Source organism: Lepus europaeus, chromosome 23, assembly GCF_033115175.1.
Source record: "Lepus europaeus isolate LE1 chromosome 23, mLepTim1.pri, whole genome shotgun sequence".
NCBI lineage: Eukaryota > Metazoa > Chordata > Mammalia > Lagomorpha > Leporidae > Lepus > Lepus europaeus.
This window is the reverse complement of record NC_084849.1, coordinates 12,845,764-12,870,110: the sequence shown is the minus strand read 5'-3', so window position 1 is coordinate 12,870,110 and position 24,347 is coordinate 12,845,764. Positions and strand designations below refer to the sequence as shown.

The following is a 24,347-nucleotide window of genomic DNA, read 5'->3' as shown; positions in this document are numbered from 1 at the left end:
TTTAACACGTGTTTGTCGGGCATCTACAATGTGCCAGGTTGAATTCCATCTCGGATGACATGTGACTTACTGAGGGTGGAGGGACAGCCCTGTTTGGAACCAGACCATGTGAAATGTCCCTTTCTGGTCTGGTTCACAAGCTTGAACAGATTTCCCAGGTCACCTTTGTGACCCCACGCCTCGCTGGCAGGCTGTTACATAGTGTTTATGAAGAGCCACACTGTCAGCTGACGGTGATGAAAAGGCCTGAGATCCTGACTCACCCCCAGCATAGACTGACTGGTCCTTGCTGCTTTACACAGCAGTCACGCTACCCTTCAGCAAGTGCTCGCTGCTGCTGAGCTCGGTGCCCAATGCTCACCGTCTTCCCCCTCAGGAGTCCTCACGCCCACTCCAGCAGAGAGCACTGTCCCGATTCTCCTTTTACAGTCACGGAAGTGGAGGCTCAGAGGGGGTTAGCAACTTAGCCTAAGGCCTCACAAACAGGGAAGTGGCTGAGCCAAGATCTGGACTCCAGTCTGTGTGACCCCTGGCCCAGGAGCTGGCTGCTGTACTCTCCCAGATCCTGTGGGGAGGTGGTGCATGGCATTGCACGTTCGTGTGGCCCCGCAGGAGAGCCCAGGGAGCTCCCCTGCACAGAGCATCATCTTCAAGGACTCTCAGGGCAGGCTGGGTGGTTTAGCGGGGGTCTTGACGCATTTCCGATTTCTGCAAGGTCCTGCGAAGGAGCACGTAGTTGGCAAATGGCCTGATTTATTTCCCAGGACATGGGAAACTTTTCTTACCTCCTCCCTGCCCCCTCCTCCCACCTGAACCCCCAAGTTCCTCTCTCCAAGGTCTTTTGCACTACAAGCGCCAAGGAGCCGGTGTGCACGTCAGGGATGGCTTCGAGGGCACGGGGAACCTCGGTGAGGCCTCTGGCCCAGCCACAGAGGCAATAAGCTTGGGGACATTCCGTTCTGGGTTCTGATGTTGTTGGTTCATTGTGCTCTTTTGTAAGAGGGATTTCATACCTTGGAGATGCTTTGTACATATTTGTAATGACTTTATTATTAAAAAGAAATTGGTTGTGCACTTCTAGCCAAAGGCCTTTGCGTTTTCATTTCCTTTTGGGAGGTTGGGCCTCAAAGCCGGGGAGAACTCCTGCCGGTGGGTCTTGCACACTTCCATCTCGCCTGGAGCAGCAGCCACACACTCACCTCCCTTCTCCAGCTCCTGAGACCTCCTCAAAGGAAGGGTTGCCTTAAACAGGCCTCTTGGGTTGGGCTACAGGTTTGGGGAACTCGCCCGACAATTCAAGATCAGTCTGCACAACCATCATTTGTGCATGGCATCATGTGGATGAGCTAATGAGCTTCAGAGTGATATCCCCAATCATGCTCACAGGCCACACTGGCTGGGTAACTCCATCGGCATTTAACTGTCTAGAGATACACCAAGAGACCAGTTCACTTCCTGGGGACGGCGGGTGGGCAGCAGGTTGTTTTTTTTTTTCCTATGAGACCTACGCCTTCCCCACTGTCAGTCCACAGGGCTCAGAGGGGCTGTCTGCCTTCTTCTCACTTGGCTCAGTTCCCACTGCAGGGCTCAACATCTGACCCAGGCTGGCCACTGGCCCGCATCCCACAGGCTGAGCCATTGGTGTGGACACAGGGCAATACCAGTCAGCTTCAGCACTTGCTGGAGCTCTGGGGACACAGAAGCTTCCTTTTGCTGGGGTGGTTAAGCTGCTGGGCGACAACCACAGAGCTGCCGGGGTCGTCCGACCACCCACAGGAGATCCACATGCCTGAAAACCAGGCTTTGAGGGAAGCTGAGTTGAGGAGCGGAAAGGCAGGAGCCTCTCTAGTCACTGGAGCCCTGGCTCCAGCTGTACCTGAAACCCACAGTGTCACAGGAACCAAGTCCTGTTACTCAAGCCATATTTGAGTTGGTTTTCTTTTTTACATTTATTTATTTATTTGAAAGGCAGAGTTCCAGAGAGAGCTTCCATCCAGAGGGTCACTCCCCAAATGGTTCCAACAGTTGGGGCTGGGCCAGGCCAAAGCCAGGAGCCAGGAACTCCATCAGAGTGCCCCCTGTGGGTGGCAGGGACCCGAGCACTCGGGCCATCCTCTGCCTTTCCATGTACATCCGCAGGGATCTGGATCACAGAAGCAGAGCAGCTGGGGCTCAAGCCAGCTCTCCGATAAAGCATGCCAGCTTTGGTAGCCAGTGGCTTCACCCACGGTACTACAATGCTGGCCCCATTTATGATCTGGTTTTCCAACAATGGCAACCAAAAAATTCTGCCTGATGTTTCCATGACTGGTGTCACCATGTTGTCCTGAGAGGCACAAAGTGTCACCTAATGCCATCAATATACACTTATACATCCACCCTACTCTGGCAACCGGGCACACTCTTCTTGAATCAACCTAAACATTCTGGCTCCTAACAGCCAGCAGTTAGCCCCTGAGCAGGCAACAGAGGTGCCTTAGTGGGGCCCCTTCTCATCTTCTACCAGTTTTGTGTTCCCATCCTGCAGTGGTGTGTGCTCCACTTGACCTGAGAACTTCAGAGCTTTCCCTGTGCCCTTGGACATGGTGGGGGCACTCAGGAGACACCCCAGCGTGCCTGGGAGGTTCCCCATCAACTCAGAGCCAATCGCTGATGTGTTTTTGTGAGTACAAAAACCATGGGCAGGGCAAAGCAGGATTTGGTACAGCGGTTAAGGCACTGCTTAGGATGCCTGCATCCATATCAGAGTGCCTGGGCTGGAGTCCTGTCTCCACTCCCAATCCAGCTTCTGGACAACGTGCACCTGGGAGGCAGCAGGTAAGGGTCCAAGTTCTTGTCCCTGCTACCCACGAGGGAGAACTGGTTGGAGTTTCTGGTTTCAGCCTGGCCCGGCTCTAGCTGTCACAGGCCTTTAGGGACAGAATCACAGATGGGAAATCAATCAATCATTAACTCCCTCTGAGTCAGTAGATGGAACAGACCTCTCTTTCAGCTAAATAAAAACAAAACAAACCCGGTCGGCGGGGACGATCTCCGAGACACAATCCGCACTCTGGAGCTGCCCACGTGACCCAGCAGCCTCCTCCTAGCCTGGCTTTCCCCTCCCCCTCTTCTGGTTCATTCACTCCCTCCCAGGTATCTCCTGGGAGCATTTCCTTAGTAAGTCTCATGCACCTTGACAGAATCTTCTGTAGGGAAAACCCAACGTAAGACAATCCACCTGCTCCACCAAGCGCTTCTCATTTGCTCTCCATCGGTTTGCTTGCCTTAGAAGTGGGGAAAAAGAAAATCAAGACCATGAACACAATTGTGCCAACACGATCTTTATTGACAGTGAGTCACGAGCAGCGAGACAGGCGCTGTCTGTCCCACAGTGAAAGTGCTGCCAGTTCCCGGGACTCCCCGCAGGCTCGGCCCCTCCTCCTCTCCCGCCCGGCCCAGAGCTCGCCTTCCCTTCCCCCCACATTTACTCTTCTCAGGATCTTCCGTGTGAACGGGGCCATTTCTGAGGACTGCGTGGAACTCGAGTCAGTGGGTTATAAAAGTTAAGAGCAGGATCCTGGGGCCCCGATGCTGGAGTAACCCTGTTTATAACAAATGTGTTGCAAGCCCACAGCGGGAGGAGGGCATACTAATTTTTTCCAGTGGAGTCTCTGGGCTCTTCTGCCAGGCCTGCTGCTTGGAGAACTGCATTAGCCATGCCCCCACCCCAAGCCAGGCAAAGTGAAACCCACCCAGGAGAGACCCTCCAAATAGGACACCCCAGAGGGAGCAGACAAATCAAGTTCCAAACTAAACCATCTCACCTGCTCCCGGCTGTCCCCTCCGGCTGCCAACTCCACAGCGGCAGAGGCTGTCTCATCACGTGCAGCATGTTAGTTTTTTTCTTTTTGGGGCATGGGCACAGTGAGCTTGTTCACCAGTAACAGAAAGCGTGTGTTGCCTTGATTCCGGCAGATAATCTGCTTAAGCTGTGTCTCCCCAGGGATGGCTACCGGGAGATACAGTGACTTCCCAGAGCTGTGCAGCTTTTGGGCTCAGGATTCCAGGTCTGCCCTCGACAGACCACTCAGGCTGCTCCTTCGACACGCTGGCACTTCAGGAAGCCTCCTCCAGCTGCCGTCTCTTGTGCTTCTTCAAAGGCATCTTTGAGGGCAGGGAGATCTTCCGACGCCTCCCATCAGCTCATCCTCCAGGGGGGAGACGCAGAGCAGCCACGTCCCCCCAGCTTCTTTCCCTCTGCTTCCTTTTCCTACTTGATTTTCCAGTAAGCGGGATTGTACCTCCACAGCCATTGCCATGGCAACAGAGCTTGAAAGATGCCACGCGGCCCTGGAAGCGATGTCCAGCTGGGGACCAGCAAAGCCAGGATGTTGAGCTAAGGAGAGAGTCCTGGTGTGGCGGGGCCAACGGGACTCAGGGACCAACGGCCCGAGTCCACTGGGTGGGGGCACTCAGCCTCCCCCAGTTTCTCCTGGGGCTTGTGTGCTCACTGGCTATGCGGATGGCTTTCCCTGTAATGCTGTCATTGGCACCAGCCGTGGTGCTGAGGCTGACAATGAGAGAATAGAGTTGGGAGAGAAGGGTGGGCAGGATTCCAGCAGCTCATGTGTGGTCACCTGTGCCGTCTCATTCAGACGCCGAGCAGGGAGAGTTTTGCTGGCAGAGACCTAATTTTGCCGTGGACACTGGCAGGGCTTTTATCACAAGGATTACAGAAACACAGATTGGGATTGTGCTCTGTGCTGCCACCCTGGTTTGGGGAGAAATCCCAACAGGCTCGTCCCTTCTACTCTGAAGATGAGCTGGGGAGATGGCAGCGGCCACAGGAGCCACCGACAGGCCGGGGACTTCAGCAAGGGACAGCACAGAGGAGGAGGAGGAGGAGGAAGGAGGAGGAAAGGGAGGAGGAGGAATGGGAGGAGGAGGAGCAGGAGTAGGGAAGTCCAGGGGGAAGCCCAGGATCCCCTTGCCTGGGCCAGGCTGACCTTTCTCGATGCCGCTGTGGGTGTGGGCACTCCCACCTCCACAGCCCAGGAAGAGAGCAATTCTAAGGGCCCGGTCTTTCCATGGACGCAGCCACAGGAGACTCAGGAACTAACGCTGACAGTCTGCGTCCCCCATGCGGTCTGTATTTCATACGCTCTGCACCTGCGATGCTGCTTCTCACCCAGGGAGGGCCTCGGCTCACCTCCTGTGCTGCTGGCAAACCACGCCCACCAGGCCTCACGCCTGCAGCATCTGAACCACAAGGCTGGCTGCACGCTGGAAGCCAGACCGGGCCTGTACTGCAAACTTGTGACCCTGGGAAAGTTACCCCATCAAGCTCCGTGCCCCAGGTTTCTCACCTGTCAAATGAGGGAACCAACAAGACCCCTGTCACTGGACTGCTGTGAGAGTGACGGGAGGCGATCCACGCAGGGTGTGGCCTGCTGTGTGCCTGGCACACACTAGGTGTTCACTACGTCAGGTTATCCCGGGTACACGGTGGGGGGAGGCGGTGACCTCCAGGCTCCACCCCAGTATGCACCATCATGTGCTAGGTACTAGGTACTAAGTTAAAGTCACCAACAGGTGGGGCCTTCACACATCACCAGGTGCTTGGCTCAGAGGGAGGATGGACGACCTACCTGGGAGACCTCCCCGGCGGCCGGGAGCAGTGCAGGGCTGGGCCTAGGGACGCCGACCCTCCTGCCTCTCCCGGGGCGGCCCTAATACACCTGGAAGTGTGCGGAGGTGGCCCCGTCCTTCCAGCAGCGCAGGGTATCCACGGCAACTGAGCGGCAGAGTGGGCAGGTGCGCTCACGATCCAGCCACAGGCACAGGCACTCCTCACAGAACACGTGCTGCAGGGACAGCAATCGGCACGGCCAGGAGCTCTTTACTGAGTCCTGGGTCCTGGGAGCTGGAGACACAGCCGCGGACCGAAGAGCCCATCCCTGCCCTCGCGGCACCTGCGCCCGGGCGGGAGAGACTGGCACCGTGAATCTCCATGTGGTACGAGATGCTGGGGTGAGCACTAGTGTGAGAGGCAGGGGAGGGGCGTGGGGTGCGTCGGGGGGGGGCCGCACGCTAAACCACGCGGCCTCAAGGAACTTCACAGGGTTGCTGATATTTGGGTAAATCTTGACGGAGGGTGAGGAGGGAGCCCCGATATTTGGGGGGAGAGCGCTTCTCGCAGTGGGGAGGGCATGTGCAAAGGTTCCGAGGCCCCAGGTCCCTGACGTGCTAGGGAAACAGCGAGAGTGTGGCCGAGCATTGAGGGGGAGAGGATGGGAGGGGATGAGCTCAGAGAGGCAGCTGTGGCACTGCAGGGCCTGGTGGGCTCTTGGGAGGACTTTGGCTTCTATCCTGAAGAGGAGCTTGGAGCCATGCTAGGGGCTCTGAGCAGAGGACTGGTGTGACCTGCAGTTTTAAAAGATCCCTTTGCCTGCTGGGTTGAGAATAGAAGACAGGGGTCAAGAGAAAGGCAGAGAGACTAGAAAGACCAGCGGGTTCTTGCATCCCCTGGCTATGCCACATGGAGAAGTGACTTAACCGCCCTGTGCCTCAGTCTGCTGATCTGTAAAATGGGGACAGTAACCCCCAGAGGGAGATGAAGATGTTAAAAAGCACTTAGAGGGGCCTGATGCTTAAGGTGCCTGCGAAGATGTCGACATCCCACATCGGAGTGCCGGGGTTCAAGTCCTAGTTCCACTCCTGATTCTAGCTTTTTGCTAACACACATCCTAGGAGGGAGCAGCTGAGAGTTCAAATACTTTTTTGTTCCTGCCAGTCCCACGAGAGATCTGGATTAGGTTCCTGGCTCCGTCAGCCTGACCCAGCTCCAGCTGTTACAGGTGTCTGTGGAGTGAACCAAAGATGGGAGCTCTGTCTCTCTGCTTCTCAAACAAATTATTTATTTATTTCAAAAAAAAGCACTCAGGGGGCCAGCGCTGTGGCACAGTGGGTTAAGCAGCTGCCTGCGATGCGGCTTATGGGCACTGGTTTGTCTCGGCTGCACCACTTCCAACCCAGCTCCCTGCTAATGTGCCTGGGAAAGCAGTGGAAGATGGCCCAAATGCTTGGGCCCTTCTCAACCATGTGGGAGACCCAGATGAAACTTCTGGCTCTTGGCTTCAGGCCTGAGCCAGCCCTGGCCACTACGGCCATTTGAGGAGTGAACCAACGATGGACGATCTCTCTCTCTCTCTCTCTCTCTCTCTCTCTCTCTCTCTCTCTCTCTCTCCCCTTCTCTAATTCTGCCTTTCAAATAAAAAAAAAAGAAAATACAGGGCCAGCACTGCAGCCATTTGGGGAGTTAGCCAGAGGAGGGACGTGCTCTCTCTCTCTCTCTCTGTAACTGCCTTTCAGATAAATACACTCTTAAAAATAAATACATCTTCTTGCGGCACCGGCACACCAGGTTCTAGTCCCGGTCGGGGCGCTGGATTCTGTCCCAGTTGCCCCTCTTCCAGCACAGCTCTCTGCTGTGGCCAGGGAAGGCAGTGGAGGATGGCCCAAGTGCTTGGGCCCTGCACCCTATGGGAGACCAGGAGAAGCACCTGGCTCCTGCCTTCGGATCAGCGCGGTGCGCCGGCCGCAGTATGCCAGCCACAGCGGCCATTGGAGGGTGAACCAACGGCAAAGGAAGACCTTTCTCTCTGTCTCTCTCTCTCACTGTCCACTCTGCCTGTCAAAAAATTAAAATAAATAAATAAATAAATACATCTTTACCAAAAAAAAAAAAAAAATCAACCTAACCTGGGAAGACCTGAATCCTGCCAAGAGCCACCCGATGCAGCCAGGAGATGACCATGGGAGTGGCCGACACCTTGACTACAGCCCGGGAGGGGGCACACAGTTAAGCTGGGCCTGGATCCTCGACCCACAGAAACTGAGATAGTAACTGTCTTTCCCTCGAAGCCAGTGGGTGTTGCACCATTGCTGACATAAGAACTCCGCAGCAGACACTCTTGCCCATTACCCTAGACTGTTAGTGTTTGCATGTGGAGAGTGTGGGGAGGGGTTTTGAAGCACTTGTTTATGAACAATGACATGAGCAAAAGCATGACATGGGAGACACACAGCCCCTGCCCCAACCTAACTATGGATCTCTTCCCCACACACCAGGCCAGCCACGTCCACTTAAACACTGGCACTGGATACTGGTGTAACAGGCTTTGATGCTCAAAACCCATACACGTCTACACACAACGTCTTACAGGACTGTATTTAAACAAACCCGCAAGCTGCCCAGGGCCGGCATTTTCACTCCTGGATGACAGATGACATGGAGGGGCATCATCGGGACTCTAAAGCTGGTGCTGGAGACCCTGTTGATGCTCAGGGAGTGCGGGTTGGGGGGAGGAGCAGGAAGCAGGTGTTCGGAGCGTCTACCCCAGCTCAGCCATGCATTCTGAGGAGGGAGGCGCGGTGCACAGACTCAGCTCCACAGGGCACAGCACACTGCCAGGAGCTCCTGGGAACAGTGTTCTCGTCCTTAAGGCAGCTTCTGGGACATCTCACACTTGATCTTAGCCAAAAGGCCGAGAAGCGACTCTGGGACATCTCAAAGCAAGAGGCCGGCCCCGTGGAAATGGCCTGGCCGATGGCAGCCGAGGCTCTGGGCTGGGATCCCGGTTCTGCTTCGAGGAGCAGTGAGACTTTGCCTTTGGGAGCCCGAGGTCCCTCATCTGCGCCATAGGACTGGCGTTTCCCTGCGAGGCGTCTGGTCGCTGTGAACAGGTAAGGCCTCGTGGGAGGAAGGGGACAGATCGGAGCTGCTGCTCTCCCACCCTCTCCTTCCTATCCCGCAGCACACAGAGCTCGGCTCTCACCGCCACCAAGAGTGCGGGGCAGCTCGTCTTCTCACCTGCCCACTCTTCTCTGGCAAAGGAACCCTCTGCCACACCAAGCTCCTCTCACTGCGTTCAAAGTGCCCTTGCTTGGTCGCCTGTAGCCTGTTGGGGCCGCGCGTCCACATGTGTGGGTGACAGACTGGGAGAGTGCCTGGGCAAACACTCGCTGTCCGCCTGGCCAGCTTCCAGCTACAGTCTCCCTAGCTTGGGGTGGGTGGGGGGATGGGAGTGACACACCCTCTTAACTGGGTGACTCTTTGAGGGGGAGACAGGATGTTGTTTTAACCAAGCGAGTTCTTCATTTGCCCACTCATTCATTGGTCTGCTCATTAGCTTCCTTCTCCTCTGTTCCCCTCCCCTCCCTCCCCTTCCCTCTCATTCATCCACCCACCTACTTCATCCATTCATTGACCCATCAGTCCATCCACGCATCTATCCATCTACCCATCTATGCACCCACCTAGATGTCCATCTAGTTGTCCATCCACATGGTCACCCACCCCTTATACCTCAATTTACCTACCTCTACACATACCCACCTACTCCTCAACATGATCACCATCCCACCCACCCTCCCCATCTCCCTCCCTTCCTCCCTCCCTCCCTCCCTCCACCCATCCATCCAGTTTATAGAGCCAGCTCTGTGGTTCTGTTGCTAAACAACACAGGCCTGATCTCCAGTCTCAAGTTCCTCACAGCCTGGCAGAGGGGAAACAAACCTCGTACAACCATCTCGCTAAGAACTGTAGAAAGTGTCACGAAGGACAAGCATGGGGATCTATAGCTGGGAGCACGATTAGTCGGGGAGGCAGAGTTGGCCGAGCCATTCATGCATTCACTGGTTCATTCATTCAGCCGGGTCAGGCATCAACAAGGCCCTTTCAGCTGCGCAAGTCATCGGTGCCCTTGCAGGCCCAGCGCTGGGGTGCAGGCTCAGCCGGCTGATGTTTGCGGTCTTCAACCACCACTGACCTGGGACAATGGTGTCTCGTCAGAGCCCTCCCAAGGACCCCTAACCCAGCGGTGGGCAGGCACAGTGGGACCAGGGGACAAATGGGGAAGAGGCCTCCAGACTGAGGCTCAGAGAGATTGCCAGCGAAGAAGAAAGACTTGTACCTTGACGTCATGTTCAAACAATCCCTGCTCCTGGGAAGGAAATACAGATGGCTCGGAAGCATGGGAAAAGATGCTCAACCACGCTCATAATTAGGGAAATGCAAATCGCAACCGCACTGAGACGGCATTTGTCACCTGTCAGATTGGCAAAGCTCTAAAGAAGCTGGATAACGCAGAGCGCTGGTGAGGGAAGGAGCAGGAGGCCACGTCCCGCTCCGAGCTGGGGGTGTAAGCGGGTGCATTCTTTACCCAGGGGAATTTAGCAATAGCTGTCAAAACCGTGCACCCTCTGACCTGGTAGTTCTACCGCCGGGGATTTATGCTACCGAGAGCCTGCAAATGTGTGAAATGGAATGTGTGCCCATAAGGGCTAGTATTTATCCAACTCTGACCATGTGCCAGGGGTCGTCCAAATGGCTACCCTTGAATTAACTCATTTAGTTAGCACAATGGGCCCAGGCAGGTGCCACGGATCTGCCCATTGCAGATCACTTATGACAGCCATATTTGCAATAACAAAAGATTAGAAGCTACTAATTGCCTATCAATAGGAGAATGATGAAACGAATGGTGGTCTATTCATGAAATCCTGTGTTATGCGGCTTTGAACTAGAAAGGGAGCAATCCTGAAAACAGAGTTTCAAGTTAAAAAGGCAAGGTGTAGCAAGCAGCTTGTGAACAATATGCAACAACTTATGTTGTTTAAAAAAAGATTGTGTGTGTGTGTATACACATATACATATATGAATATATAAATATATGTAAATTCTGGGCCGGTGCCGCGGCTCACTTGGCTAATTCTCCACCTGCGGCGCCGGTACCCCAGGTTCTAGTCCCGGTTGGGGTATCGGGTTCTGTCCTGGTTGCTCCTCTTCCAGTCCAGCTCTCTGCTGTGGCCTGGGAGTGTAGTGGAGGATGGCCCAAGTGCTTGGGCCCTGCACCCCATGGGAGACCAGGAGGAAGCACCTGGCTTCTGGCTTCGGATCAGCACAGCACACTGTGAACCAATGAAAGGAAGACCTTTCTCTCTGTCTCTCTCTCTCTCTCTCTCTCACTGTCTAACTCTGCCTGTCAATACATATGTGTGTGTGTGTGTGTGTATAAATTCTGTAAAAGCAGCTCTTGAGAAGTACAAAGGACGCTGGTCATGGTGGTTGCCTGTGTGAGTAACCTGGGGGTTGGGGCACTGTAGGAGGCCTGTCTCTCTTCTCCTTTGCCATCTTTCGGAACATTTTTACAATAAACGTTGTACTTTGGATTTATTTTAGCCTTGCAGGAAAGCTGCAAAGAGGGAACAGGAACTCTCCACACACCGCACCCGGGTGTCTCCCAGAATGTCATCTTGCACCGCCACGGCACCTGCATCCACGCTGGGAAACTGACCCACCCGATGCGCTCCTGCCATCAGACTGCAGGCCTGCCTTGGGTCTCAGGAAACGGCTTTCCTACTACATCCTCTTCTCCCTCCCAGAATCCAGCTCTGGTCCCATCCTGCATTTATTCATTGTGTTTCCTGAGTTTCCTTCTTGAGTTTCAATTCATCCAAGTACATTATCGACTTGAAAGGAGGCAGAATTAGGGGTGGGCATTCGGCCTGGTGGTGGTGAAGGCACCTGCGTCCTAGAGCGAAGTGCCCGAGCTCCAGTCCCAGCTCGGCTCTGCATTCCAGCCTCCCGCGAATGCACACACTGGGAGGCAGCAGGTGACGGCTCAAGTACTTGGGTCCCTGCCACCCACGTGCGAAACCTGGATTTCACTCCTGGCTCCTGGCTTCAGCCTGGCACAGCCCTGGCCATCGTGGGTGTTTGAGAAGTGAACCAGAAAATGGGAACTGTCTGTCTGTCCCTCTCTCTGCCTCTCAAATAAATAAAATGATTGCCCTCTAAAATCTCCAACAGCATTAAAATAATTTTTACTGATGCCAGAACAGGACCCCTGCCTCCTGGAAGCTGGAGAGGGGGCCACCTGCCTTCCGATTCCTTCTGGGCTTCCAGGCCTCTTCCAGAAAACCCTCCCTGACCTGGGAGCCATCGTCCTCTGCCCCCGTCCCCGGGGAAGCTGCCTGCCTGTCTCTCCCACAGCGCTGAGCACCGCCTGCCTTGTCTCAGTTATTTATGTGTCTGCTTCCTCCCCGAGCAGGGGCAAGGTCCCTGGGCCCCGGGCCCCGCCTCCCTGGTGATTGACAGGATGCTTTCGCCCAACACACATTTGCTGAACTGGCAGCCAGCGCCTGGTGTCGGGGCGGAGCAGGGAGGGGCAGAGGGAGTTCAGAGGGGCTGAGCGGCACTTCCTATCCTGCGACTAATAACGAACACGAGTGCTGATCACAATCGTTGTAATACTGCAGCTTCTGCAGCTGATTAATGCAAACACGGCTTTCTCCACAGATAACCTCGTTTCATGGTCGTAACAGCTCTAGGAAGTAGCATTGCTATTATTATGCCCATTTCACACGGGAGGAAAACCAAGGCTCAGAGGGATGGAGTGACCCACTCAGCGTTGGGAATGCCTCTGGGAGTCACACTTTGCTGGGACACCACCCTGAGTTTGGCATTGCTGTCTCTGACCAAAGAAACTGGGGCTCAGACAGGCTAAGTAAAGCCACCCAGCTAGTAAGAGGCAGAGCTGAGATCTGAACCCAGGTCTGGCTGACTCCAATCCTGCTCAGATCCCCGCCCAAACCCACAGCAGAACCCTGAGGTGTGGTCTCAGCACAGACTTCGCTCTTCCCCAGGGCGTAGCCCTGCTGTCCCTGGCCTCAGCCCGATGGCCCCGCCCAGCCCCACTCACCTGGCACAGGAGAATCAGAGGGTCTCGGAACTCGGCCTGGCAGATGGCACAGATGTCACCGGCTTCTGTGCACTGCTGCCCCGTGGCTCGCACCCCGTAATTCTGCTCGAGGCAAGGGAGAGGCAAACACAGCTCTGGGCCACGTGGGCGCGAGGCCCTGCGAAGCACCACGAGACCCGCAGTCCCTGGCCCCGGGGCCTCAGCGGTGGCCCCCAAAGCCCACTCACCTGGGAGGTGCAGAGAAGCTTCAGGGCTTTCCTCACGCCACCCACGCGGCCACAGATGTCGAACGACTGCAAGGAGAGCAGGACAACTGCTGACGGGCAGCAGGGTGCTTCAGAGCCCCCCACCCCCCGAGAGACCTCCCCCTCCTGCCGCTGTGTCCTTGACTCAGAACCTTTCTGGATGTTTTCTCCTGTTTTATTTCTTCATTCCCGTTCGTTTTGCTTAGCCTTTGTTTTGCTGTCTGATAGCAACAGTCTCCCCTAGGCCAGGACAGCCAAGAAATGGCACACGCACTGCCTTTCTCCACCCCTGAGGCCAGGGCAGGCATTGCTAATTGATCACAGAAGTATTCCACTGAGCCCAGCCAGACCCATCTAGCACTCCAGTCAGCCACTGCCAGTTAATCAGAATCAGCAAGCAGGCTAAGCCCCAGTGACCAACACTGCATGGCTGCACCTGCTGGGGAAAGGAACACAGAATACACCCCTTCCCCTAGGAGTAACTCCAGCCAGGAATAAAGAAAGAGGAGAATGTAAGAGTTACACAGAGAGAGGAGAGGCAGAGAGAGAGAGAGAGAGAGAGAGAGAGAGAGAGAAAGGTCTTCCATCTGCTGGTTCACTCTCCAATTGGCTGCCCTGCCCTGATCCGAAGCCAGGAGCCAGGAGCTTCCTCCGGGTCTCCCACATGGGTGTGGGGACCCAAGGACTTGGGCCATCCTCTACTGCTATCCCAGGCCACAGCAGTGAGCTGGATTGGAAGTGGAGCAGCCTGGACTTGAAATGGCACCCATATGGAATGCCGGCACTGCAGGCGGCAGCTTTACCCACAATGCCACAGCTCCAGCCCCAAGGAGGATGTAGTTTTAAAATTTCTATTTTTTTTGGGGGGGGGGTGTCCAATCTACTGGTTCAGTCCACAAATGCCACAATAACAGGCTGAGTCCAAAGCCAGCAGCTGGGAACTCAGTCCAAGTCTGCTATGTGGGTGGCAGCAGCCCAGTGACTTGAGCCGTCTCCGCTGTCTCCCAGGGTCTGCGTGAGCAGGAAGCTGGAGTCGGAGCCAGAGGTGGGTCCTGAACTCAGGGACTCCAATATGAGATGGGGGTGCCTTCAGCAGCAAGTCAAATGTCTGCCTGGTAGACGCTGTTATTTTTGGGGGAAAAACCCCCAGGATCTGAACTAATGATGAAAGCAAAGCACTGGGCAGGGTGGTGGACACCTCCAGCTCTGAAGGCAGCCTGCCTGGGTCTGATGCTGTGTTCTGTCGTCTCTAGCTGAGTGGGCTTGGGCAAGTAACTTTTCCTCTCCAAGCCTCAGTTTCCCTGCCTATTAAACGGAAGTAATGACAGCGCTTGTCGAACGGCTGCTGTGAAAATGACAATGTCAAAGGACAGTACAACAGTGAGCTTCACAGGCAAAAGACAAGGGGGCTAGAGCCATCGTAAGTACTGATGCAGCGGGTGTTAAGATGCCCGTGTCTGGGGCCAGCATTGTGCTGTAGTGGATTAAGCCACTGTCTGCAGTGTTGGTATCCCATACAGGTACCAGTTCAAGTTCCAGTTGCTCCACTTCTGATCCAGTTCCCTGCTAACACACCTGGGAAAGCAGCAGCAGATGGCCCAAGTCCTTGGGCCCCTGCACCTACAAGGGAGACCTGGATGAAGCTCCTGGCTTCAGTCTAGCCCAGCCCAGGCTATTGCAGCCATTTGGGGAGTAAACCAGCGGATGGAAGACTTCTTTCTCTCTGCCTCTCCCTCTCTGAAACTCCACCTTTAAAATAAATAGATAAATGTTTTAAAAAAATGCCCATGTCCTATATCACAGTACCCTGGTTCAACTCCTGGCTATGGCTCCTAACTGCAGCTCCCTGTTAAAGCAGACTCTGAGAGGCAGCAGGTGATGGCTCAAGTACTTGGGTCCCTGCCACACATGTGGAACCCAGACTGAGTTCCCAGCTTCCAGCTTCAGCCCCAGCCCAGCCTTAGTGGTTGTGGGCATTTGGGAAGTGAACCAGTGGATGGGAGTACTCTGCCTCTCTCTCTCTGCCTCTTAAATAAATACACAAAAAAATTTAAATAAGCTACAAAGTGGATGAACCGTGAAGATGTTATGCTAAATGAAAGAAGGCGACACCAACAGACATTGTAAGACTGTTTTCATAAAAGCATTCAGAGTAGGTTAATCCAGAGACAGAGTGGCTAGGTGGCTGCCATGAGCTGGGGAAGAGAAGTGGGGGGGAGTGAGGAGTGGCTGCTTACAGGGCCCAGGGCCTCCTTCCGGGGAGATGAACATACCCTAGGCAGAGGTGTTGGCTGCACGACACTAAAAGCCACTGCAATCTACACTTCGCATGATTAGTGGTTAGTTGTGTGTTCCGTCAATTTTGCATCAATTACAAAAGCACTAGCATGGGGATTCCAGGCTCCCAGAAGGCCCTCGGCAGGCCTGGTGAGTGCACGAGCCGCCCTCCCACGGCCACCTCACCTTGCAGAGACTGTAGAGGACGATCAAGACCCCTCCCAGGAAGTAGCTGTTGGAGGTGTCGTCCCCCATGATGTACTTGTACCACAGCTGGATGGGGACCAGGGAGCGGAAGAGCTGGCTCAGCTCCTCGATGACCAGGTAGAACTTCCCCTGCAAGCACACGGACGGCCCCGTCATCGTCTGGGAGGACCGTGCCGAGTAGCCTCACACAGACCACTCATTCATCGGCTCCAGGGAGCACATGAGGCAGCTCTGACGGGGCTGCGATGGGGCCAGGGAGGTGCCCTGCTTGCATCCTTAGACCACTACTCGCCAGCCCAGATCACGGGGCCCAGGTCAGGGAGGGCGAAGTGAAGCCTGTGGCAGAGGGTGGGAGCGTGGGTCACTCCTGGGTTCTCTCTGCAGCCTGGAAGACTCAGAGTCCCGTGTGGACATCTAGTCCCTGTCCCTCCTCCCTAGAGAGCTGACTCAGGCATCTCAGGTGACAGCCCTAAGGGGCCTGGGCAGGACAGGCAGATGCAGGTAAGGCCAGACCACGAGGCCAAGGCTGAGAGCAGGGAGTTGGGCGACCCTCCCAGCCCCATGGCCTGCCATCTCCAAGAACACGACGGATTTTCCCTGGGGAGAGACCATGGACTTGGGTCCGCCCACTGCCTCATCTGCTGTAGGTTCATGAGCCTTAGTTTCCTTGTCTACAGAATGGGAACCCCGACTTCCAGCCTTGGGGGCGTCTTTCAGGAACAATGGAGAGGAAGAGGAAAAGCACTCAATGTTACGCGTGGGGACAGGGTCAACTGTCCTTTCTCCTTTGCCCTGGCACAAGTCCCCTGAGCTTCCTGTGGCCTATGCTGCAAAATGGAGCTGCTCTGCTGTGACCAAGTCACATCGATTTGCGTGGTGAGACCGTGTTTACCCAGAAGAAATGGGGGTGGATGTCCTCCTGCACACCAGGGTCCTCAGCAGCTTGGATCATAAAATGCCAAACTGAAAACCTGAATGTGCATCAGTGGGAGAATACACATGAGCACACTGTAGCACATTTATACCACAGGATCTACTCAAGAACAAAAGTCAGCAGAAGCCTGCTTCACAGCAAAGTGGGGGACTCTCACAGACACCACGTGCAACCTCAGCAGACAGGGACAAAGGGGCGCACATCGTCTAATTCTGGTTCGTAGGGAGTCCTGGAACAGGGGCCCCTAACCTGGGGAGAGAGAAATCAGATCAGCAACCTGGAGTGAGTTTCTGGCTCCTGGCTTCAGCCTAGCCCAGGTCTGGTGATCGTGGGCACTGGGGGAGCGAATCAGCAGATTGGAGATTCTCTCTCTCTCCCTCCCTCCCTCCCTCCCTTTCTCCCTCCCTCTCTCCCTTCCTCGATGAGTGAAAGGATGAATGCATAAACTTATTTTAAACATCAGATCAGTGGCTGTTTACACTGAGAGGCAGGGCAGACTTCCTGCAAGGGGGCATTAGGGAACTTTGGACTCTGATAGAAAGATTTTATATCTTAATCAGGATACTGGCTATATAGGAACATTTGCTTAAACGCATTGAAATACATGCCACCAAATCTGTGTATCATATTAAATGATACTTTAACCTTGATTATAGCAAATACACAGGGGCCAGCATTGTGGATTAAGCTGCCACTCACATCACTGGCATCCCCTATGGGTGCTGGTTCAAGTCCTGGCTGCTTCATTTATAATCCAGCTCCCTGTGAATGTGTTTGGGAAGGCAGCAGAAGATGGCGCAAGTGCTTGGGCTCCTGCCACCCACCTGGATGAGGCTCCAGGCTCCTGGCTTTACCTTGGCCCAGCCCCAGCCATTGTGACCATTTGGCAGGTGAACCAACAGATGGACGATGCCTGTCTGTCTCTGTCACTCTGCCTTTCCAACAAAATAAGTAAATCTTAATAAAAGATGCGCTTCACAAGGATGGCTTCTTTTTTAACTTTAGATTTCGAAATAATCTTAGACTTAGAGCTCTCATGTAGCTCCCCCTAAGGTTGACAGTAGTATAACTGACAGTGCCAATGAACAAAGCCAGGACATCGATACTGGTATCGTTAACTAAACCACAGACCTCACTCAGATGTTCCCAGGTACCCCGCTAACATCTGTTTCCTAGTCCAGGGCTGGACCCAAGTTCTCAGGTGGAGATTCAGGGAACTTGGAGGACTTCTACCCGGGGAAACGGTGAGGGGAAAGACCTGCAACAACACACAGCATCTTTATATTCTTCTTCGTTGGTTTTTGCACATCAGGTATTACATTAGTTACAAAGTGCCCAGTGTGGCTGGCGCCATGGCTTAACAGGCTAATCCTCCGCCTTGCGGCGCCAGCACACCGGGTTCTAGTCCCGGTTGGGGCACTGGACTCTATCCTGGTTGCCCCTCTTCCAGGCCAGCTCTCTGCTATGGCCCAGGAAGGCAGTGGAGGATGGCCCAAGTGCTTGGGCCCTGCACCCGCATGGGAGACCAGGAGAAGCACCTGGTTCCTGGCTTTGGATCAGCACGAAGCGCTGGCCACAGCGGCCATTGGAGGGTGAACCAACGGCAGAAAGGAAGACCTTTCTCTCTGTCTCTCTCACTATCCACTCTGCTTGTCAAAAAAAAAAAAAAAAAAAAAAAAGTGCCCAGTGTGTGTCTTGTGGGTACTGGGCAGTCACCCTTTACATTCTATCCCGACGGCCACTGGGAGGATACCTCTCAAAGCAGGTGTGTCCACACGGCCAAGGACTAGGGAAGGGTACCAGTCACCCGCTCACTTTCACCGTGTGACTGGCCATATCCAAAGGACTTGCCCCTCCCCACCTGACGCCCACCAGTCCCTGGCCCCCAGAAACATCCTCTGGAGGACCATTCCTGCTTTCCCTCCAGAACCCGTGACAGGTGGGGGTGACCGGAGACCAGAAATGCTGCCACGCTTGTTGTCCGTGGCCAGAGGACGGCAGCTCAGTGGGCGACAAGGGCTACAGCTCCCTGCCCCACCCCCTTGCCCAGTCTTCGCAGGAGGCCCCGACTCTTCGACAGACTTTGCCTTCCTGATTCATTCAACCTCACTGCCCCACGCTTTCCTCCGTCTCCCGAATTGCTCCCACTCGGATCGTTCAATTCTCTGTGTTCCATCTCATCCTGGACCAACAGCCCGGTCTCTCCCAGCCTACACCTTTAACCTGCTCTTGTCACTCCTCCCTGGGTTCAGGATACTCCCAGACAGCAGGAGTGAAACGTCCATCCATCCACCGCCCATCTCTCTCTCTCTCTCCTTCCCTCCCTCCCTCCCTCCCATTTCTAGACACTTTCTCTGTAGCAGACAGTGCAAATTTCACACCTGTTCTTGGGAAACTCACTCTCCAATGAGGAAGACCATCACTAAGCAGATACTGCCGCACAGTGAGGCAGAACTCCGCTAGAGGTAAGCATGGGCAGGTTTCAGACGGGGTCTGAGCAGGAGAGTCTTCTAAGAGAAGGGTTCATCTGAGCCACCTTTAAAGCCTTGAGACCCAAAGTGCGGCCCATGCACAAAAGCATCAGTGATGGCCGAGTGCTAGCAAGCAGGAATTCAGGGACTCGGGCCTCACCCGAGAACTCGAGCTCCACAAGGTCCCCAGAGGATGCGAGTGCAAGGTCAAGCCTGAGCAGCCATGCTTCTGTGGGTGAGCAGGTCGAGGGAGGAAGGCGTGTTCCCCGCCGGCCCGAGGTGAAGGAGGAACACTGGCTGTGGGTGTTCCCCAGCGTCCAGCACAGCGGGTGCTCGCTGCGCCTGTGAAGCTAGAGAGTCCGCCCTCTTCCTCACATCAGCTTCCCGACCCCTCGCTGTGGAACACTGCAGACAGAACTGCTCCCGAGCAAGCACGCACGTCCCGGAAGACACAGGGCAGTGCGAGGCAGCAGTTAGCTGCGGGGGCAGGGGCGCTCTGAGGGGGACACCAAACCCCCGGGGGAGAACGGGGCATTTCCCAGGGACATCCTCGCTCCCTGAGTCGTTTTGGAATTCCAGGCTTCTGACGACCACCAAACGGAATGTGGGCTTCTCTGAGGTGTGGGCGAGCCAGGAGAACCGTCCAAGTAGCAGGCACGCGGGGGACGGGAGCCACTGTCACAGGCGGTGCTGGGCCACCGCTGGCTCCCCGCGTGGACTCTGGTGATGGGACAGAGTCTATTCCTCTCTGCCAGGACGGGGTGGGAAGAGTGAAGTGGGGAACCAGAAAGCAGCAGAGAGCTAGTCCCACAAGGGGTGGCAGGTGAGGGAGAGTGGGTGCTGAGCAGCACAAGAAACGAACAAAGAATCTGTGTGAACACAGACGGGACAGACGACTCGAGGAATTGTGGGGAAGAAGGGTGGGCGAGACATAATCAGACACTCGCTAGCTGCTCAAATGGGTGAGGGACACATAGCAAGGGATATGAGCACTATGCTGTTTACACTGTAGTTTAGAGAGGAGAAACAGGAGGTTCAAAGAACCAAGGGACATTGGGATGCAGGCAGAAGAGACATCTGGGGCCCCAAACCCAGGCCTAGAGATCCAGCAGCCATGCTACCTTCTTCTTGCTGGTTAGGAGAAACCCAGGCTACAAGGAGAGGCCAGGGGAAGAGGCCACGTGGAGAAATGGCTCCGAGATGGCAAGGAGGAGGAGAAGCGGGGGGATTCAGCCCACTGTGAGAACTCAGAGCCCAGATACCGGAACCACGCGAGCCACTCCAGCTGAGGCAGACACCTGGCAGCCACGACAGCATTTTGGGTGGTCCAGCCTCAGCTGGACGTGGCCACGTGGGAGAGGGATGAGCTGGCCCCACGGCCCTGACTCAACTCCCTGGGCCTCAGAATAGAGAGATGATAAAATGATTGTAGTCTTAAGCCAGAAAAAAAAAATCGCACTAGAGTACTCATTTAAGACCACGTAGCGGGGCCGGCACCATGGCTCACTTGGTTAATCCTCTGCCTGCACCATATGGGTGCCGGGTTCTAGTCCTGGTTGCTCCTCTTCCAGTCCAGCTCTCTGCTGTGGCCCGGGAAGGCAGTGGAGGATGGCCCAATGCTGGGGCCCCTGTACCCGCATGGGAGACCAGGAGGAAGCACCTGGCTCCTGGCTTCAGATCGGCGTAGTTCCGGCCGTAGTGGCCATTTGGGGGGTGAACCAACGGAAGAAAGACCTTTCTCTCTGTCTCTCTCACTAACTCTGTCAAATAAATTAAAAAAAAAAAAAAAGGTTAAAAAAAAAAAAACAACTCGTAGCTGGCGTTGTGGACTGAATGCCTCCTCCCATCCCAATTCATACACTGAAGCCCCAATACCCAAGGTCCAGCCATCCCTTAGTGCCCACAGAGACTGGTTCCAGAACCCCCCCAGATGCCAAAACCTGTGCACATGCAAGTCCCTGATATAAAATGACCTGGTGTTTGCACAGAACCCACCCACGTCCCTGTGTTATACATCAGAGCCTCTCTTGATAACTTCGTTTTAAACGTTTATTTCATTTATTTAAAAGACAGAGTTACACAGAGAGAGGTAGAGACAGAAAGAGGTCTATCCTCTGGTTCGTTACCCAAATGGCTGCAAAAGCCAGGGCTGAGCTGATCCTAAGCCAGGAGCTTCTTCTGGGTCTCCCAGGTGGGTGCAGGGGCCCAAGCACTTGGGTCCTCCTCCACTGCTCTCCCAGGTGCCTTAGCAGACAGCTGGATCAGAAGTGGAGCAGCTGGGACTTGAACCGGTGCCCATGTGGAATGCTGGTGCTGCAGGCCCGGGCTTTAGCCTGCTGTGCCACAGTGCTGGTCTCCCTCGATGATTTCTAACACCCAATACAATGTAGACAGCAGTCCCGCTGAATTGCTTAGGGAATAATGAGCAGGGAAAGCCCTGCACATGTTCAGTACGGATGCATTCCCGCCAAATATTTCTCTTTTTCATTTTTACATAATCTCTTTTTAAGAGGATAACTACTCGGAGCCATTTCTCCATGTGGCCTCTTCATCTGGTCTTTCCTTATAGCCTCTTATCTATAATTAATCTATTTTTAAGATTTAGTTATTTGAAAGGGAGGGAGGGAGGGAGGGAGAGAGAGAGAGAGGGAGAGAGAGAGAGAGATCTTCCGTCTGCTGGTTCACTCCCCAAATGGTTCCAATAGCCAGGGCTGGGTCAGGCTGACGCTGGGAGCCAGGAATTCTATCCTGGTCCCCCATGTGAAGAGCAGGGCCTGAGCACTTGAGCCTCATTTGCCGCTTCCCAGGTGCATTAGCAGGCAGCTGGATCAGAAGCAGAGCAGCCAGAAGTTGAACTGGGGCTCCCATACAGGATGCCGGCATTGCAAGCAGAGGCTTACCCAGTGAGGGCCACCTGCTATCTGCCTCTGGGCCTCAGTGTTCTGTGTGATGGAGCTGTGGACCCAGCGGTGACACTCTTGAGCCTCCAGCCACTGTTAAAACTGTTCCCGGTGTCACTTCTGGTTGTAAGTGATGGAAAGCTGACTTGAACTAGCTTGACACAAAGAAGCAAACACGTTAGGTCACATGATGGGGAGGCAGGGCTCTGGGTTCGAGTGTAACCAGGATGTGCAGATCAAGTGATGTAGTCAAGGATTTCTATTTCGGGCCGGCGCTGTGGCCCAGGTAAAGCTGCTGCTTGGGATGCTGGCATCTCAAATGGGCGCTGGTTTGAGTCTGGGCCTCTCCACTTCTGATCCAGTTCCTTGCTAATGGCCTGAGAAAGCAGCAAAAGATAGACCAAGTGTTTGGGCCCCTGCCATTCATGGGGGAGACGCAGAAGAAGCTCCTCGTTTCTGGCTTTTGTGGCCATCTGGGAAGTGTACCAGGAGGTGGAAGATCTCTCTGTCTCTCCCTCTATCTAACTCTTTTCAAATAAGTAAGTAAATTTTTTTTTAAAGTGTCTATTTCTGTGGCTTCTCCATCTCTCAATTCAGGTTGTCCCCTCCCCTCTCGATGTGTAAGCCCATGCTCTCCTGCCAAGCACAGACCCTCTGCAGGTGGGAATCACGGTGGGGACCGTGGTGATGACTCAGCTCTGAGTGCCAGGCCCCCTCTGCGCCCAGAACCACGAGCAGGTGCTAGCAACATTCCCATTTCTACAGATGGGGAAAATCAGAGGCACCAAGAGATCAGGTAACCTGCTCCAGGTAACAGGGCTGGCTAGAGAGGGCTGGCTCCACCTGCATCCGGTAGGAGAGATGGCCACTGTTAGCCCCAAGCCACAGAAGCACCCACAATCCTCCCTGGGCTCATTTACCACAGGGACCAGCAAGTCTTGGAGTCAAGTGGCCGCTTTGAGACTGAGCTGGAAGGGCATCTGGGGCCATCAGGTTCTCTGGTCGGGCTTGGTCACATGGCCATGGTATGGGCTGGGTACCCTGCCTGTGATTGGAAGCATGGAGGGGGTGGGGATGGTGCCAGACAGGGCATAGAGAGCTCCTGTATGTCAACGCCCTCCTTCAACGTGGGGAAGACAAGCAGGAAATGCTGGCAGCCTTTTGGACCAGAGAGGCTCCTGCGTGTTCAAGAGCAAAGGACCCCTGGACTGCAGCTCAGTTCCCCACTGCACAGGGGAATGGACCACGCTTCCTGCTCCGACATGGGCAGGATGGGTCCGCCAGGGACTGACAACAAAGGCTTGCTTTCCTGGGAAGGTGGCCTGCACGGCTTTTATGATCACAAGGCTATGGGGACAGAGGTGACAGAACCCTTCAGAACAAAACAGCCCCAAAGCTGAGACCTCTGAGGGGCTGAGCTGTAGAGCACAGGGGCCAGTGGGGTCTTCCTTGTGTAGAAAAGGCTGGGAAAGGGATGGGGGTGTGAGGGCTAAGCACAGGTGTGGCCAGGAGCAGTGGCGGACAGCAGTGTGGACGTGGCAGCTGTGGGTGGAAAGGCAGTGGAGGGGGGATGCAGGGGAGGAGGGAGCAGCCGGGGAGGAGAGCGGGCCTTCAGGCAGGAGGGAAGATGGGGTTCCAGGCCAGAAGGAGCTAGAAGGAAGGGCAAGGGGGCGGAGAGGGAGGGGAACGTGTGGGTGGCTACGACCAATCCCACTGGTCAGGTGTGAAAGCTCGAACCCAGAGGCAGGGGAAGGAAGACCAAAGCAGAAGGCCAAACAAGGGAGAGGATTACAAGATGGGCAAGAGACGAAACCTGCAGAGAGGGAGGGGCATGGCCAGGGCTGGTGAGCTGGGAGTTTCTGTTGAGCTCTCACTTCCTGCGTGCTGCCCCCAAGCTGACAGCCCCCAGGGAACGACTGGTTCTTATCAGCCCCGGGTGACAGGGGGGGAACCTGGCTCAGAGCCACGGAGCACGCGGGAGAGCCAGGATTCAAACCCGTCCTGACTTCCCAGCGGCTGCTTTGCGGCACTCTGAGGAACAGCAGAGAAAGAGCGGGGCGTAGGGGGGGGGGGCGAGGGATGAGGGGGGCCTGGAGAGGGGCGATGACAGAGGATCGGGTGTCTTTGCCCCGGAACGTCTGCGCTGGCGACGTCGTGGGCACACGCGGCTACCAGGCCCTGGACTGAGATGTGCAGAGAGCGCGAGACACACACAGGAGGCTAAAGTGTGTGTCTCCCGCACACAGAGAGCAGAGCGGTGCGGCAGCCCAGCACCCAGCGCGCACCCCCAGCGCCCAAGCGACCACCGGGCGCGCGCCCTGCGCTGAGCGGCCCGCTTCCCGAAGTCCGCGTGTGGAACACTGGCTCCCGGCCTCCGCCCTGCGCGGCTCTGGACGGCTACAGCGTGTGGAAACCGCCCGAGTGGAATCCTCACACCTAGGCCCCTTGTCATACACGGTCGCGCCTCAACTCAAGGTAAAACAGGAGAGGGAGGAGCAAGCCCGGACGGACGAGCGCGCTGTCGGCGGAGGGCGCGCCCGCGGCGGGGACGACGTCCAGGGGGCGCG

The 24,347-nt window shown here is 55.3% G+C and overlaps 1 protein-coding gene across 8 annotated transcripts in view; it reads right to left on the bottom strand.

Moving 5' to 3' along the window:
- Positions 1 to 332: 332 nt before the first annotated feature.
- The window catches only part of RNFT2 (ring finger protein, transmembrane 2), a 69,293-nt gene continuing 45,278 nt past the window's right edge, over positions 333 to 24,347 (bottom strand). For 2 of the 8 annotated variants that reach the window (XM_062182006.1, XM_062182007.1), the window contains exons 8-11: positions 15,455 to 15,604; positions 12,974 to 13,039; positions 12,747 to 12,848; positions 4,285 to 5,846 (exon numbers count right to left, since the gene is read on the bottom strand). In XM_062182006.1, the coding sequence (XP_062037990.1) occupies positions 5,712 to 5,846; positions 12,747 to 12,848; positions 12,974 to 13,039; positions 15,455 to 15,604 (453 nt within the window). In that variant the 3' untranslated portion in view covers positions 4,285 to 5,711. Of the gene's footprint in view, positions 719 to 3,317; positions 6,844 to 12,746; positions 12,849 to 12,973; positions 13,040 to 15,454; positions 15,605 to 24,347 lie in introns of those variants that run through there. The other 6 variants (XR_009864874.1, XR_009864873.1, XM_062182009.1 and 3 more) reach the window with 6 other exon arrangements.